Below are 15,486 nucleotides of genomic sequence, written 5' to 3'. Positions count from 1 at the left end.
AAAAATTTGTCATAAGGACAATCGCAGGATTTCGCCGGGAGCGGATGCTAATCTGAAAATTGGCTGTAAAGTACAATATTGCAGCAGCTCTAAATATATTGTATTTCAGGACAATTTCTCATATCAATATTATTTATACCAGTAAGTATTTTCTTGACCTTTTTTAAAATTTTGCTCGTTTTTTTTGCAGAAACTTAAATTCAAGAACCTGAGAATACGTAGGAAAATATTATCTGATATAAAGTGACACTTAAAGTGACTATATAAGATTTCTTATAATGCTTAAACTAAGAATTACAACAATTTCCTGTCAAAAAATAAATTTAATGTCTTTCCCGATCCAGTTCACGAAAAGTAAATCGGTATTTCTGAAGGGTTTGAGAATCTCGTTGGATTTTTGTAAGGTTAATGGGAATTGACATAACTTCTTATTGACGATAACTTTTTTTAAAATCTTATTTATTTAAACAATATGTACAAAATTCCATTTCTTTCTTTGCCTCCGATTAATATTTTTCTAGAGCCTTTGCTAACAGTTCATTCATTGAGGTCAACAATGTTCGAGGATCTTCTACAAGTCCAGCACCAACCATTGAGTTCATAAACAACTAAAAGGAGAGCAATTATGTTAATAATGGTAATTCATTAATTCATTATATTACCCATTATCAATTAAATTTTAAGGGTAATAAAGCTTTACCTGTTTTGTGAGAAGTTCAGCCAACTCTGGATCCGAACTGCTAATTTTAACGAGTTTCTGAATTATAGGGTGATTGGGATTAATCTCGAATCGAGGTTGAAGAAGGTTATAATGGGCGTTTTCATCCAATTGGTGACTTTGTGTGCGTATAAAATGCCTCGCGGATGCCATGTCTTGAACTGTCACCACGCAAGGATGAGACTCCAGTCGATTTGTAGTTTTTATTTCAAAAGCCTTTTTGTCCAAGACTTTCTTCATGTAGTTTATTAAATTATCAACTTCTCCTTTGTTGAACGACTCTGTCAAATTATCATGTGAATTACATTACATCATTTTATTCAGGAGGCTAATTTTGAAATTTTATATTTAAATTAAGGTCGTGGCTAGTCGTCCAGCTTTTTGCCTAGTCTATTCGTAGGAAAAGCCAGACAACGAGACACATCGTTAAATTAAACACTGTATAATTTACCAAATTGGTCTGCTTTTTCAGCTTCTGTGTTCTGTCGCATTTCCTTTTCCACGGAAGTGAGATTATGATTGTTAATTCGTGCTAAGTGCATCAAAACCAATTCATCGTAAGGTTCAGTGCAGAAAAGTACTTCAAGGTTTCGTTTTTTAAAGGACTCGTAATACGGTGATTGTTCTGCTAATGTTCGGCTTAAAAGTACATTTACATTGATGTATAGTAAAATTTGTGCAGTCGAATGGTTAACTATTGCTATCCAAAATACAAAATATTATAATATATTTTTATTTGATCGAAAATTACCTAGGTGCAGCTAAATAAAAGATGTCTTTTTGATCAGGCGCTAGTCTCTTACAATATTCTGGAAGACTAACTAATTCTCCTGCTTCTTTAGTAGAAGACTCAAAGCGCAAAAGTTTTCCAATGTCTTCCTAAATATAAAAAATTCGGAAATAAATCATAAGTGTAACTGCTTTCTATTTGTAATTCATTTTTGCAACCTTTTTAAATCCTTTTTTACCTTTTCTGTCGTGTCGTTGCTCATTACGATGCCCTCTTTTAAAAAGAATCCGTAGTTCTTGTAAAATTGATTAAATTCTTCTGTTTGTTTTACTGATCGATCGAACAAAAACTTCAGAATTCGGGATGTAAGAACGCTTCGAAGTTTCCTTAAAAAAAATTAATTTGAAATACATTCTGAAAGAAATTTTTCGAAAAATTCACTATTATGAACTTATTGAAACTAAAAACCACTTCAGATCATATTCAATCTTTTAGTCTAATATTGAATTATTGACATAATTAAATACTACCTACGAATCAGAGTATTTTAAATTACATTTAAAAATCTTGAAACATCTCTAAATTCTGATGAGCAAGACTGCTCAAATGAAAAAAGATAAGTTAGCGCTTAAGTCCGTAATAATTTCTTATCGGGGCACTATATTTGTAAAAACATGGGACGATATACATATGGAAGAATAATCTAATTTATACATTTAAATTCTTTCAGCTTAATGTAAAAGCCAATTTAATTATAAATAAAAATACTTCTTCAGTGACTTATAATTTTGAAAAATTTAATTAATAGAATGGTTAAATTTCAATCATTTTAATTTTTAAATAGTTCAACATTTAAAATTTTGACTTAAATTTTAATCTTTTCAATCTTTAATGTTTGTAGTTTGGAACTAAAGTAAAATAAAATAAAAACAATTTAGTGAAAATATTATTACGAACAATCTGTAAATTTTTGAGAATTCGGATCTCGATACATGTTTTTAAATTTTCATTTCATGTTCTGAAACTGTCAATTTCTGTTCGTCCGTCCTAACCTACGCCAATTTTGTTTTCTCGTACAATTTTAAAAAATGTAGTTGTAATCGATTGAAGTCTTGAAAAAATTTTTTGAGACTTCAAAAAATGACTAAATTTTAATTAATTTTCTTAAAACAATGGACTGAAATGTTACTTTTTTTGACTGAAAATTGATCTGTTTGACTATTTTAAACTATCATCAACTCAGGTTTAAGAACCTTTGAAAAAGGTACGCATGTGTACCGAAACGTCAGGAAGTTTCGAAAGGAGTTTTTTCTATTAAATAAATATCTGAGTTTCGACGAACATGTTTTTTTGACTCATATTTATTTTTTCTATTTACGATTGGACCGTAAGACATAAATAATTTGAAATCTACGGTTTGAAATCAATTTAAATTTTCAGTTTGAAATTCTCTTTTCAAAGCTTGCAGATCAAAATTTAACAATTTTTAAAATTAGATGTAAAGCTTTTAAATAGCTACTTTTAACATGAAATTGTTCATTTTTAGATATTTCCAAATCTAAATTGTTTAATGTTTTATCTGCTTTAATGCCTCATTGCTTCTATTTAAATTTGTTTAATACTCGATTCTTATTACGCGAAAGATTTCATGATATTGATTTCCGCCAGTTTTGTAATTATTCCATTTTCATAGTTTTAAATATGTGCAATTATGTACATTTTCAGTGTTTCTAATTTCAAATTCTTCAATTTTGATTAAAAACTTTACACATACCAAGTTCTCAAATTTCTAAATTATTCCAGTTTTAACAATTTGATTTCAAATTGATCAACTTTAGGTGATTTCAATTAAAAATCGTTTAATTTTCAATGTCTCTATACACAAATGTTCCATTCGGAATTTTGTATGTGTAAAATGGCACAATTAACATTCTTAAAACCCTTGTTATTTGAAGTTTTAAAGTAAAATGTATGCAACTGTAAAGGTTTACAATGTGCCAATCTTAAACGTCCGCAATAATTTTAAATTGGAATCGATTGCATTCTATTTCGCTTCTAAATGCATTTTAATTGCACGAGGAAATTCCATGTTATATGTCCCAGGAATTAAATGTTGGCATAACTCACGTAATGAGGGCACTATTTTGCAGAAGTTCGCGACTTAAATTAAGAGGAATGTCTTCTGAATCCACGACTCCCTTAACAAATCGGAGCCACTTTGGCAAAATGGCATCGGCTTTGCTCAAGATCAAAATTTTTCGACTGTACAAAGACACACCGACCGAACTGTTTGTACTTGATTCAAAAAGTCCTGGTTTCTCATCTGGAAAGTAAAGTAATGCCCTGATATTTATCGGAGCATCAGTGGAATAATGCAACGTAAATCGAGGAGAATCATAACAATTTCCAATAAATCGATAAAATTCTGCGTGCTGATCTTGAGTTACGTCTTTTGGTTCCATTGTCCACAAAGGCTAAACAAAGTAAACAATTAATATTTAAATTCATCTTTTAAGACTTCAACAAAAATAATTTTGCAAATAATAATGCATAAGAAAACTAAATATCGAATTTATAAAATATTTATAAATCACTAAAAATTTACAAATTTTTCTGACCTGAATAACGTTAACCTTCTTTCCATTGACAAAAATCGGACTGCCTACAAAGTTGCTATACTTTTTAATAATACCTGCATCAAATTTAAGATTATTTATTAAATATTCTTTAAGCAAATATTTAGAAAAATTTGTAATTTAATTTTGTACGATTTATCATGTCATCGTCGCTGAATTCTCGACAATCTTGTCGCAGGTATAAAACTATTTTCGTTCCAGGTTGAACTCCCTGTGCTTGCGAAATCTCAAATGTTCCGGACCTGTTAAGCAAATGCATTTTTGCTACATTCAATCTATCTGCTCTATCTATCATCAATTAAATTACAATTATTTTATATTCTAAAGGATTTTGATCAATAATTTTACCCATCGGTAGACCAGTGAAGACCTTCGGAATCCTTTGCGTAGGATTTTGTGAAAACTTCGACTTTATCAGCGACCATAAAAGCGCTGTAAAAACCCACTCCGAACTGACCAATGATGTTCGAGGCATCGAAACCTTGTTTTTCTTTCAATTTTTCTAAGAAAGCCTAAACATTTTAGACAAAATTCGGATTAGATTTAATACTTATAAGCCTTTTAATTATTCATGCTAATTTGAATTATATCTCATATAATTTTTAAATGAAAATTCTAAATAAGAGGTTAATCAGTTGCAATTTGTATTTCAGTAATGTAAACCCTCATTTAAATTTCAGTTAAGGGCATGTGATACTTAGAAAATTGTCGATTTTACCAGTTTTTGGTTCCCCCGGCTTTTTTTCTAGAATAATAAATATTTTGTCTTAAAAATTTGGGAAATGACAGCGCACATGCTAACGGACGTCCCCACACACTTTTTTGTTGGTTAATTAAAAAAAGTTTTAATTTAGCAAAATTTGATTAATTTGCATAGAGCTTAGGAATTAGTATCGACTTTTTTAGTGTTAAGATTCCCCCGGCTTTTTTCCTAGGATAAGAAATATTTTGTCTTCAAAATCTGGGAAATGATAGCGAACATGCTAACGGACGTCCCCGCACACCTTTTTTGTGTTTATTTTTCAAAAAATTTTGATTTTTCTAACAACGTGTGTATATTTCGAGGTTATGTGTGTTACAATTCTCCCAAGCGTTTCTTCCAAACTACATAATATTTTTGGCCGAAAACTTTGGACTTACAAATAAACATAGTAACTAATCTCCCGGAACTAACCTTGTTTGCAGGCAATTAAAAAAGTTTATTTCATCACTAATTTTCAAATTATCGGAAAGGCAGAGATGAAAAACGGCGTAACCTCAAAATAATGCATAAGATTTTTATTTATTACAATAAATTTTTTTGTTATCATCCCTCAAAAAAGAGTCCGGGGACGTCCGTTATTATATTTGATAGTATCTCCGAACTCAGTTTTTAAAAATTTTCATTTTTGTAGAAAAAAAAGCCGGGGGAACTGTACCTGATTGACCACGCGACGAAATATCACATGCCCTTAAGGTTAAAATAAATGTTTTAAAATATTCTATAAACCTAGAACATAAGATTTGGCAATGAACAAGATTAATAGATATAAATTAGTAAAATCGGCTTCTTAAAACCAACGAAAATAATTATGTAAGTATAAAGTATATTTGATTAAAAATTAATATTTTGATTGTAGACTATTTCCTTTCTACTTTTAAAAACAATGCTGTACATTTATTCAGACTCATTGTTCTCAACTTATCTTTCTTGATAAAAGTAAGAAATTTTCCATGTGATTTTTACTTACGGAAATGTAACTTTAATATTTCTGATGTAAAAACAAACGTAAATACAAGGCTTTTTTAAATAAATTGAAATCGTCTTCAAGTTCCGTTTTTTCTTCTTCAAAAATCACTTAAAACTATTAATTTAAACATTTTAAATTTAAAGTGTACAACCTTCAACTACACAAAAAAAGTAAAAAAGTAAGTTATATGTTCTTTTGAAAAATTCTTCTAATTTTATATCTGCAAAATAAATGAAAGAGAGTTTTTCAAGTTTAAATATTTAAATTATATATTTATGGTTGTGTTTGAAAAATTTTTATACGCTCAAATTCATATTGTTCAATCAACAAACATTGAATTTTTAATACTTTAAATTTAGAATTATACAATGTTAAAACTTAAAAGAATTCTCGAATAATTCCAAGTTTTTCCGGTTTGCAACAATTATTTCCCAATCATTAATACCAAAAAATTTGGTTCTCGAACTTTAAAAGTTTATATTTGAAGTACTTTAAACTTAAACAGTGATTGAAACACTCAGAGTGGGACTCTTCTGAATTCAAAGTATTTAAAATGAAAATATCATAAAATTATTTCAAGTTATTTTTATATTATAAAAATTGGGCAATAAAAAACTTTATTTTCATTTTGCTGAAAGAAAAAAAGTTTTTTCTTCACTTTCTAAAAGTAAAATGAAACTTTTGGTTTGTTTCTAAATAATTGAAAATAAAACTTAAAGGAGACTATTGTTTAGTCTAAAATTTGAAAAATAGAAATGTTTTTATTAGTATCTTGATTTTTAAATCTGATTTTAACATTTTCTGAAAGTAGAAATTAATCTAGAACATAACCGGGAAGTTTCTTTCGGAATTCTTTTTTATTTACCTTTGAACCAGAACGAGCAATCGTTCCCAAATTGGAAATCAACTCCTCGCGAGTCATTCCAATTCCGGTATCCTGAATTGTAAGAACTCTATTTTGTTTATCAGTGCCAATATGAATTTCCAAATTTCTATCTCCGCCTTCGTCAACTGACAAATTCTCACTCGATCTTAAATAGCGAAGCTTTTCAAGGGCATCGCTGGCATTTGACACCAATTCTCGGACAAAAACCTACAGAATTTGATTTTTTGTACATTTTATATAAATGTATTAACTGCTTTCGCAATTCTCATTTAATAAATTAGTTCGTTTGAAAAGAAAATAATTTCTTGAAGTATAAATATAGTTCCTATTACATAATAAAATTTGTCTATTTTTTAACGTATGATCAAAATAATAGTGAAAGGAATTACCTCTTTATCAGAGTAAAGAGACTTTGCGACAATGTCCAGTAACATTCGAGTCTCCGATTGAAATTCAAATTTGGAGCTTTCACCTTCGAAAAAAAAACTTTAGTATTCGAAACGTTTGCTGTAAAGAAACTTCTTTCAGTTACGGATCGTACTTAAATCAAACGGCTCAGGGAAACTGAGAAATTGATCACGGAAAAATTATGGAGATTTTAAAATGAAGTTTTGGAGTAACCCTGATATAACATTCTTGTTAGTAATTTATTTGCCTTGTGTTTATATTTATTTTTTTTAGATACTTCCTCTTGAAGATTATCTAATTAGTTATAAATTTAAGTATTTATTTAAAAATTTAACAATTTTATTAAAAAATCATCCGTTTTGGATGAAAAATCAACTATTTTTTTGAAAATTTGTCTTTTTAATTACAAAATGCATCTCTTTTAGTAGAAATTGCATATTTCTTGGATCAAAATGTAACTGTTTAGTTGAAAATTCATAATTTTTTTAAAGATTATACTTTTTGGTTGAAAATTAAACTGCTTTGTTCCAAAGTCTACAATTTCGTAGGGACATAAAGATAAATACATAAAGAAGCATCGTTCTTAGATAAAAATGCAACTATTTCGTTGAAAATTAATCTTCTTTGCTTGAGGATTAAACTATTTTATTTGAACCACTTTGTTTAGAAAACATTTTTTTGTTGAAGATTAATATTTTTGGTTAAAAATTCATCTATTCAGTTAGAAGTTGAACTATTTGGTTGAAAATTCATTTTTTTAAATAAAGATTTATCTCATTGGTTACAAATTTAACTACTTTGTTGAAAATTTTTTTTGCTGAAAATTTAATTTTTGTATATGAAATTAGTCTTTTGGCTTGAAGGTATAACAATTTATAACAACTTTTTTTTTCTTTTATGACTGAAAAATCTTTCTTTGTTAAAAATTGATCTTTTTGGTTGAAACCAACTTCAAATTTAATTAACAATGAATATTTTTTTACGCATGAGAATCACCCGTCAAACATGAAATCTACCAAATTCCATAGAATTTTATACAAACCTACATTATAATACTGTTAAATATACTTACTTCCTAAAAATTTCATCATTTAAAAAAATAAATAAAATTATTAATAAATGAACGTTAAGAACCTTATCCTGCCTATGTTAGGGCCGAAATTAGACCCAAAGGTTTACATTCCTTAATGTATTGTCTTTGAAAGATATACACATATTTTTTAAACATTTATTGTATATATGTATAACTATATGCATAAGTATTTACCTGCAAAGCATGTATATTATCTAAAATACTAAAAATGTTAATTAATTTCAAAACCCATCTCATTATTTCTGGAAACCATAAAATACGTACAGTAAGGAAGGGTTATTTTGTTACGCTTCGTTAAATGGGGGGGGGGGGGGTCTTAGAGAGGACCTTTCGCCCGTCACGTAATTTAAGTACGACCCCTTAGTATTAAACGAAGTAAGTCGGGGTCACCTGTGGCTTTTTCTGTGTCATTTATTATGCTGTGGTAATCTGTTTCAGTAGAATTTTCTGCTGCAGCTTGAGATGAAATAGATCGGGCATGATTGTACACCAGCGCTGAAAAGTTCAGTTTATAAAACATATTTTAGTTAGATTGCAGAATAGGGACGTCACCTCTATTTTGGCTGAAAACAAAATTTTGTTTGGTAACAAACTATTAGAATCTTTAATTGAACGATAAATGAATCGATTTGATGAGGCAAAAATTTTAAAATATTGTTATGTTTGCTACTAGGATGTCTTAAATATGTGTCTGTCACGATATATCGTCATCATCATATTTAACGAGAAGTTGGAAATGGGTAGTCATTTGGCCAACATTCTTCTTCTTCTTACTAGTGATAGGGGTGCCTTCCCGCCCCCACGAACAGTTGGAAAAGGGTAGGGTTTGGACCAAATTATTTTTGGGACCTGTCAAAGGGTTGTTTCTAGCCGTTTCGATTTGTAAAAGCACCTAAACGGTGAGTTAATGATGATCATTCCGATATCGTGATATATTTGTGATATTGCAGTAACAAAAGATTCTAATAAATTGTTGCAGAAAAAGTGTTTTTCCAGCCAAAAAACATGTGATGCCCCTATTCTGCAATTACACCCATATTTTTAAAGTCTTTTCTAAAAATTACTAGAAAACAAATATTCCTCCTGCTTTTTTCTAGCTAAACTCTGTGCTTGAACAAATAGGTATTATTTAAATAATTATGCAATTGTTTAAACGAATTATTTCACTTGAATCATTGATTTGTAAAAAAAAACCTCAATGTCTAGAAAATACATTAATTTTGCAAACTAATAAATAAAAATGAGATGTTTCAACAAATTAAAATTGTACTAATAGCATAGAAAATAAATGGAACAATTACTGATTTAAATGACCGATTAATGACAATTTATGAAATCAATTTTTATATACCTGCGCTCATCAACGAGCATAGTGGCACATAATTCTCAAAATTAACGGCATTTTTGACAAAATCACACCAAAATAAATCTTAAAATAATAAGACTCACAGACATAACCCCAAATAAAAAATTTATATATTATTTGAGCAATTCTAAACGAGAACAGTAATAAGATTATAAAACTTAATTGCCTTCAACTTTAAAAAAAAATCGCGATTAATTCAAAATAATTATTCATACATGAACATAAATCATAAAACCCATAAAAGCAAAAAAGTACAATATTTTGTACATAACCTAAGAATTCAACATTCAACGCAAAATTGTGAAACCAACCTGAAAGGCGTTGACGTTGTGCTTCAGAAGATAGACTTTTTAGTCTGTTGAAAATGACTGGCCTTAAAAAAGGTTTTCCAAATTTAATCACTTGTTGAAATCGACAGAGCGACATTGTTTTGGTATTTTTTTTTATTAATTTCTCAAAATCGAGATCCCATCAATCGCACGTCAAATGAAGAGATAGATATTCGTTTGAACTAATTCACAATTGAACTAAAGCCCATTTAAACGAAAACAGTTGAATAACGCCAAAGATATTAGGTCCTAGCAAAGATATTATCTAGACAAACACATGGTCTAACCACTTGAGGGCCCTGTTTCGTTCAAGTAACGGAACCGCTTAATTCCACCATTTAGTTAGTTTGACCGCGCAGTTTGAGTTTGACACGTAAGACTGTACGGCGAACTGTTATAGGAAAATCAGTATGCAGGAAGAAATATTATGAGAATATTGAAAGAATGAATTCAAAAATAACTTGCAATGGATACATTAGAACATTGGTAAGGAAATAAATTATATTCAGACCAGAATGTAAGTTTGTAAATTTTACTGAATGGGAAGGATTAAAAGTATGTACAATTTTTGATATTAATGATAATAAATTTTATTTTAAATATCTCCGTTTGTCAGTAAATGAATAATTCTCAGGTAAACAATTCTTTCAGAAAAGTATATGTAAAAGTGACAGTGGTCTGTAATAGAATTATGCGGATCCGTAAATTTTACAGAAAAGTTGGTAAGATCTGTATCCGGATGTCAATAGCATAGAGCTTGAAGTATTTATTACTTATACTTCTTCTTTAGATTACTTCCTCAGGACTAGATCCTTGGAGATTTCTAATTTTTGAATAAATATGCGGGATAAATTGCCCTTCATAAAGATATTTAGGAAAAAGAAATGAAGATTTACGTTGTCTTCGAAATTTTCGAGAGAAACCTTTCTCTACAAATCGCCATCGTTGAAAGTTAATTAGCATTAGCTTAATTTGTATGTATTAAAAGTAAGACCTATCATTCCTATATTAATTAGACAATAATTTGCCATATGGTACAATTTTGACATTCTTCTAAATTTACATATAAAACGTATGTGTAAATGTATGCAATATTATAGGGGTTTGTGAACATTTGTGATAATTTTGAACATAGTCTGCTAAGAATAAGAGAAATGTTTTATGTGATACAAAGTGATTTCACATTATATCGGGAGTAACTGACAAAATGAAAATTCTGCCTGGTAGCAGTAAAAATGTGCGTCAAATTTATGTCGCCATTTACACAATGAATTTTCGCCTCCGAATTGGGTTGACACTTTTTTCAAACTGTCTTATTTGGCCCGAGATAGTGATAAGAAATAAAATACCCGATAAAAATAAATGTACGTACCATCCCAGCGACACGTAGAGTTGCTGAATATAGAGGGAAAAAGTTTAATAAAAAAGTCATTCGGTTCGGAGAAAACTGAGTTTTACTTTCGAGATTAGATTTATATGGTCTCTGAAAATCGTCTTAATTAAAAAAAAATAATTATCACTTTTTAGATGGTGAGACCACCCGAGATATTTTGGTGAATGTCAAAAGAAATAGCTCGATCATAAGAGTCTTTATTTTTAATGGAGATAAAAATCTAATTTAAAAATAGCATTTTGAAACAATCTTCTTACCTCGATGTGTATTAGAATTTTTTAGTATTTTGTAACAAAAAAACCTCACTTCCAAAAAATTGTCACTGGCCACCTTCTCCCTTTCCACACTTAATATATTAATCATATTACGAACGTAACACAAATGATAAAAAACAATAAAGAACAAGAATATCGATAATTATGAATAAATATTTAATATATTGAATATCCTACGATCGCATCGTCCTCCAAATTAAGGAAGTGTTTTTGAATAAATAAAGCATAATTATTATCATTTTTATGTGTTGGACCATGCAGGTTGGCCGTTTTAATCGAAGAAAAAATTTCTCCGTAATTTTCCGGTTTTTTCCCGGTTCGCAAACGTTTTTCACGGCCAATGAAATTTAAAAATTCAACTATATTCTAAACATTTTTCCATATAATGTAATAAACAATAAACAACAAATTTAAGCATTTAAAGTGGAACCCTTGAATTCCAAACTTTTAAATTTAAAGTTTAAAGGTTTTTAATTCAAAAATGGTGTATTCAAATGCTCAATAACTTACACGTATAAACTGGAAGGTACTAACACTTTAAAATTGAACAGTTTTAAGAGAAATGCAAATTAACTGCAAAATGTAGAACTTTTATAAATTTTAAAGTTTAAAAATTGAGATTAGTTCCAAAAATATAAATCCACTTTAACATTTTCAACAGTATAAATTAAAAAATCAAGTAATGAACTTTAAAAATTTACAAAATTAAATATTACTTCAAGTAATTTTAAGTTAGACACATTAAAAATTGAAAAATAATGTTTTACCTTAACATTTCTTAATTTAGAAGTTTAATTATTTTTATTTTAAATAGTCTAGGCATCCGTCAAAAGATTAAAAATTTTATTTCGAAATATTGGAAAATCGAGAAATGGTTTTAAATTTTTCCTAATTCAAAATCATTTTTGAATTTTTTATCAGAACTTTTATATTTTTGCAGATTTCAAACAAAAATTTAGATTTTTTTAAATTGTGAAAGACTACAGAAGAAAAAAATTTTCTTAAGATTCTTAAAAAAATTGAAAATTATTTTTCATTTTGAAAAATTATTGTAACAGAAAGTTGAAGAAGATTTTAAAGAGATTTAAAAAATGACCAAAGAAGAACATGGAAGGTTTTAAGGATTTTATTTAATTTGCTGGATTTTCAAGAAATGTAGGAAAATTTCGATTAATTTTAAAATTAATTTAGAAGATCTGAAAAAATTGTTAAGACACTTCGTTTAAATTACTTGAAATAATTCCAAGCTTATCATTAATTTTGAATCTTTTCAAAACTTCGACATATCTCTTAAAATTACTAAAATTTTGTGTACAGATAATAAGTGTTCAATTGTTATTTATTCGTCAAAATTTAACAATTTCACTTATAAATGAAACACTTTTTAAATAGAACAATTAAAATTGTAACGCTAAAAAATCAAAAGTTCTTTGAAAATCTAAAGATTCAAAGCTTTCTATGTAAAACAATTCAGTTTCAAATTGTTTTCTTTTCAATATTTGATTTAAATTTACTCGTCTTAAATGAACAGTGAAATATTGCTAAATATTAAATACTTATTCTTTTTCTACATTAAGAAATTTCAAATTAAAAGGGTTAAAAATTGAATAATTTAGACTAACAATATTTTTAATTTAATAAAAACATTTAATTATCACTATATTATTATGGATTTATTTTTAAGTGGAAAATAGTCAAACGCACGCTTACATTTTTTAATGGCTGAAAACATTAATAGAAGTAATATATTAATAAATTTAATATAAAAATACATATTAAGGAATACCTGAAACTGTGAATGAGAAATATATTATTGATAAATCGTGAGTACAGATCCATTTTTAAAATAATTTATTTATTTAATATTTACAGTTGATAAAATAAAACTGTTTTTTATCAAAAATTTTCAGCTTCAAATACTTTTAATTTTTAATTGTTTAAATCCTTAAAACTGCACTTTAATTATTTTTAAAACTGTTAAAATATAGCTTGGGCAGATTTTTCTTCTGATAATTCGTAAAATTCTCGGTTTCCCAGCCCGGCGGCCACCTAGTTCTTTATAAAAAAATCTTCGAATTTAAAAACTTCTAATTTTTTATTTTTTTAACCTCTAAAACTGCATTTTAAAATTCTTCAATTAAAATATATGCTGAAAAAGAAAAAAATATAACTGGAAAATTTTTAAAGTGACAGATTTTCGAATTAAGCATTCTAAACTAAATGGTATAATAGTCTATAAAAATCACAATTTAGGAAATTAAAAAAAATGGTTGAAATCAAAGTTGGACAACATTTTTATTATACAAATTTTGTAACATTCGCGGTCAAAAAATAAGTTCACTGTAATTTCCCGGTTTTCCAGATTTACCGGTCCAGCGGCAAACCTGTACTGCATTATATAATTTTCTTTAGTCAGAACTTTCCCACTTGACTTCAATTTCATTTTATTTCACACAGATACGTCTTTTTTTGTCAGCAGAAAGAAGTTATGAAACACATAATCTAAAATTATAGTTAATCCGTATTTTGCTTTAACGATCTTCAACATTACTATAATACATTGTTTAAAGATTTAAATATTTATACACCTGAAAAGTACAAGAAATTTTTATTCTTACATTTTGCATTTTAAATCCCTTGCGGTTGCCGTCTTTCTTATCCAAGATGGAGAAATTAAGCGGTGGGTCCTTATTGGTTCGGTTTTTTTTAATTACGCGTGGCTAGACCATGTATTTGTTAGATCATGCTAGATACGGCATGAGATTAGTTGCACCACATACCGGTAGTTAACGCGGCAGGCAAGTTTGTGGTCTTGCATATATACAAAGGCTTATAACAGAGATGAGGTGGGAGATAGGCGATCCCATGTATTTAATTTCGAACAATTTTCGCCAGCGCCACCTATTACTTGACTAGACGGTTCTACTTGAGCGGTCAAACAGACGGCTTTTTCCAGTTTGACAATGTCGGTAGAGAAGATCAGAGTGGGTAATTTCGCGTATCTTGTCTATATTCTAGTTCGCAAACTGGCTAGGTGAATTTGGGATACTTTAATTAAAAGGTTACATAAAAGAATCAGAATGATCTTAAGCAAAGATATTATAAACGTAGATGCGGTGCGGGCTTAGTTGCCCGCCATAAATATAGACGGCGCGTCCGGCGAAAAAAGTCACTTCCCCTCTACCCACCGCTGCCCGTAGAAAGCACACATCGATATAGTTTGCCAAGAGTCACTTGGAGCGCTGTAAACAACTCTCGGCACACCTTCGAGGCGCACTGATGGTAAACTTAGCTTGGACAAGAAACATTTGGATTGAAAGTAAATTGCCAATTAAAGCTTTGCAAAACTTGGTTGTTTTAATAATTACCAAAAATATAAGTCGATGAGTAATTTATATTACGGTTTCATATATTTTCCACTAATTCTAAAATTACTGATTATAATTTCCATTCTATATATTGTCTATGTATAGTTCTTTAATATTATTTAGTTTTTATTATTGTGGTCTACAATTTCTACGGACTTTTTTAGACTATTCGTTTAATCAAGTTCTCATATGTATTTTCCAATTTCTTAATTATTATATATTCTAACGTTTTTATAAAAATATAATTATAATTTCAAGACGACAGTTCCAAACCAGATTACATTTCGCATTGGCAAACAAAATTAGACGAACAGAATTTCACTGGCACATTCATAAAAAATATATTCCATAAAATATATTTTAAAATAAACTTTAAATCATTATAATTGATACAGCTGACCGATTTAATTTTTTCAGGAGTTTTAAATGCCTTAAAATCTTCAAGATTTTTCTACAATTTTATAAATCTTTTCAAATTTTTGAAATATTTTCGACACTGTAAACTTCCCGAAATAACAAAATGCTGAAACCTGAAAATCCCGAATTAAAAAATT

General features: G+C 28.6%; 1 protein-coding gene across 1 annotated transcript; it reads right to left on the bottom strand.

Annotated features, from left to right (window-relative positions):
• Positions 1–438: 438 nt before the first annotated feature.
• LOC117173021 (heat shock protein 75 kDa, mitochondrial) lies at positions 439–10,188 on the bottom strand. The gene is made up of 13 exons (XM_033361372.1): positions 9,879–10,188; positions 8,592–8,696; positions 7,090–7,172; positions 6,680–6,907; positions 4,433–4,596; positions 4,217–4,326; positions 4,067–4,140; positions 3,576–3,922; positions 1,687–1,834; positions 1,470–1,597; positions 1,170–1,357; positions 701–999; positions 439–608 (listed from the first exon to the last, which is right to left on the bottom strand). Exons 1-13 carry the CDS (start codon positions 9,991–9,993, stop codon positions 507–509), a joined length of 2,091 nt encoding a protein of 696 aa, XP_033217263.1. The 5' UTR covers positions 9,994–10,188; the 3' UTR covers positions 439–506.
• Positions 10,189–15,486: the final 5,298 nt, after the last annotated feature.

The sequence above is a fragment of the Belonocnema kinseyi genome, chromosome 5, assembly GCF_010883055.1.
Source record: "Belonocnema kinseyi isolate 2016_QV_RU_SX_M_011 chromosome 5, B_treatae_v1, whole genome shotgun sequence".
In the NCBI taxonomy this organism is placed as follows: Eukaryota; Metazoa; Arthropoda; class Insecta; order Hymenoptera; family Cynipidae; genus Belonocnema; species Belonocnema kinseyi.
The sequence above is the reverse complement of the archived record's forward strand: the minus strand, read 5'-3'. Positions and strand labels throughout refer to the sequence as shown.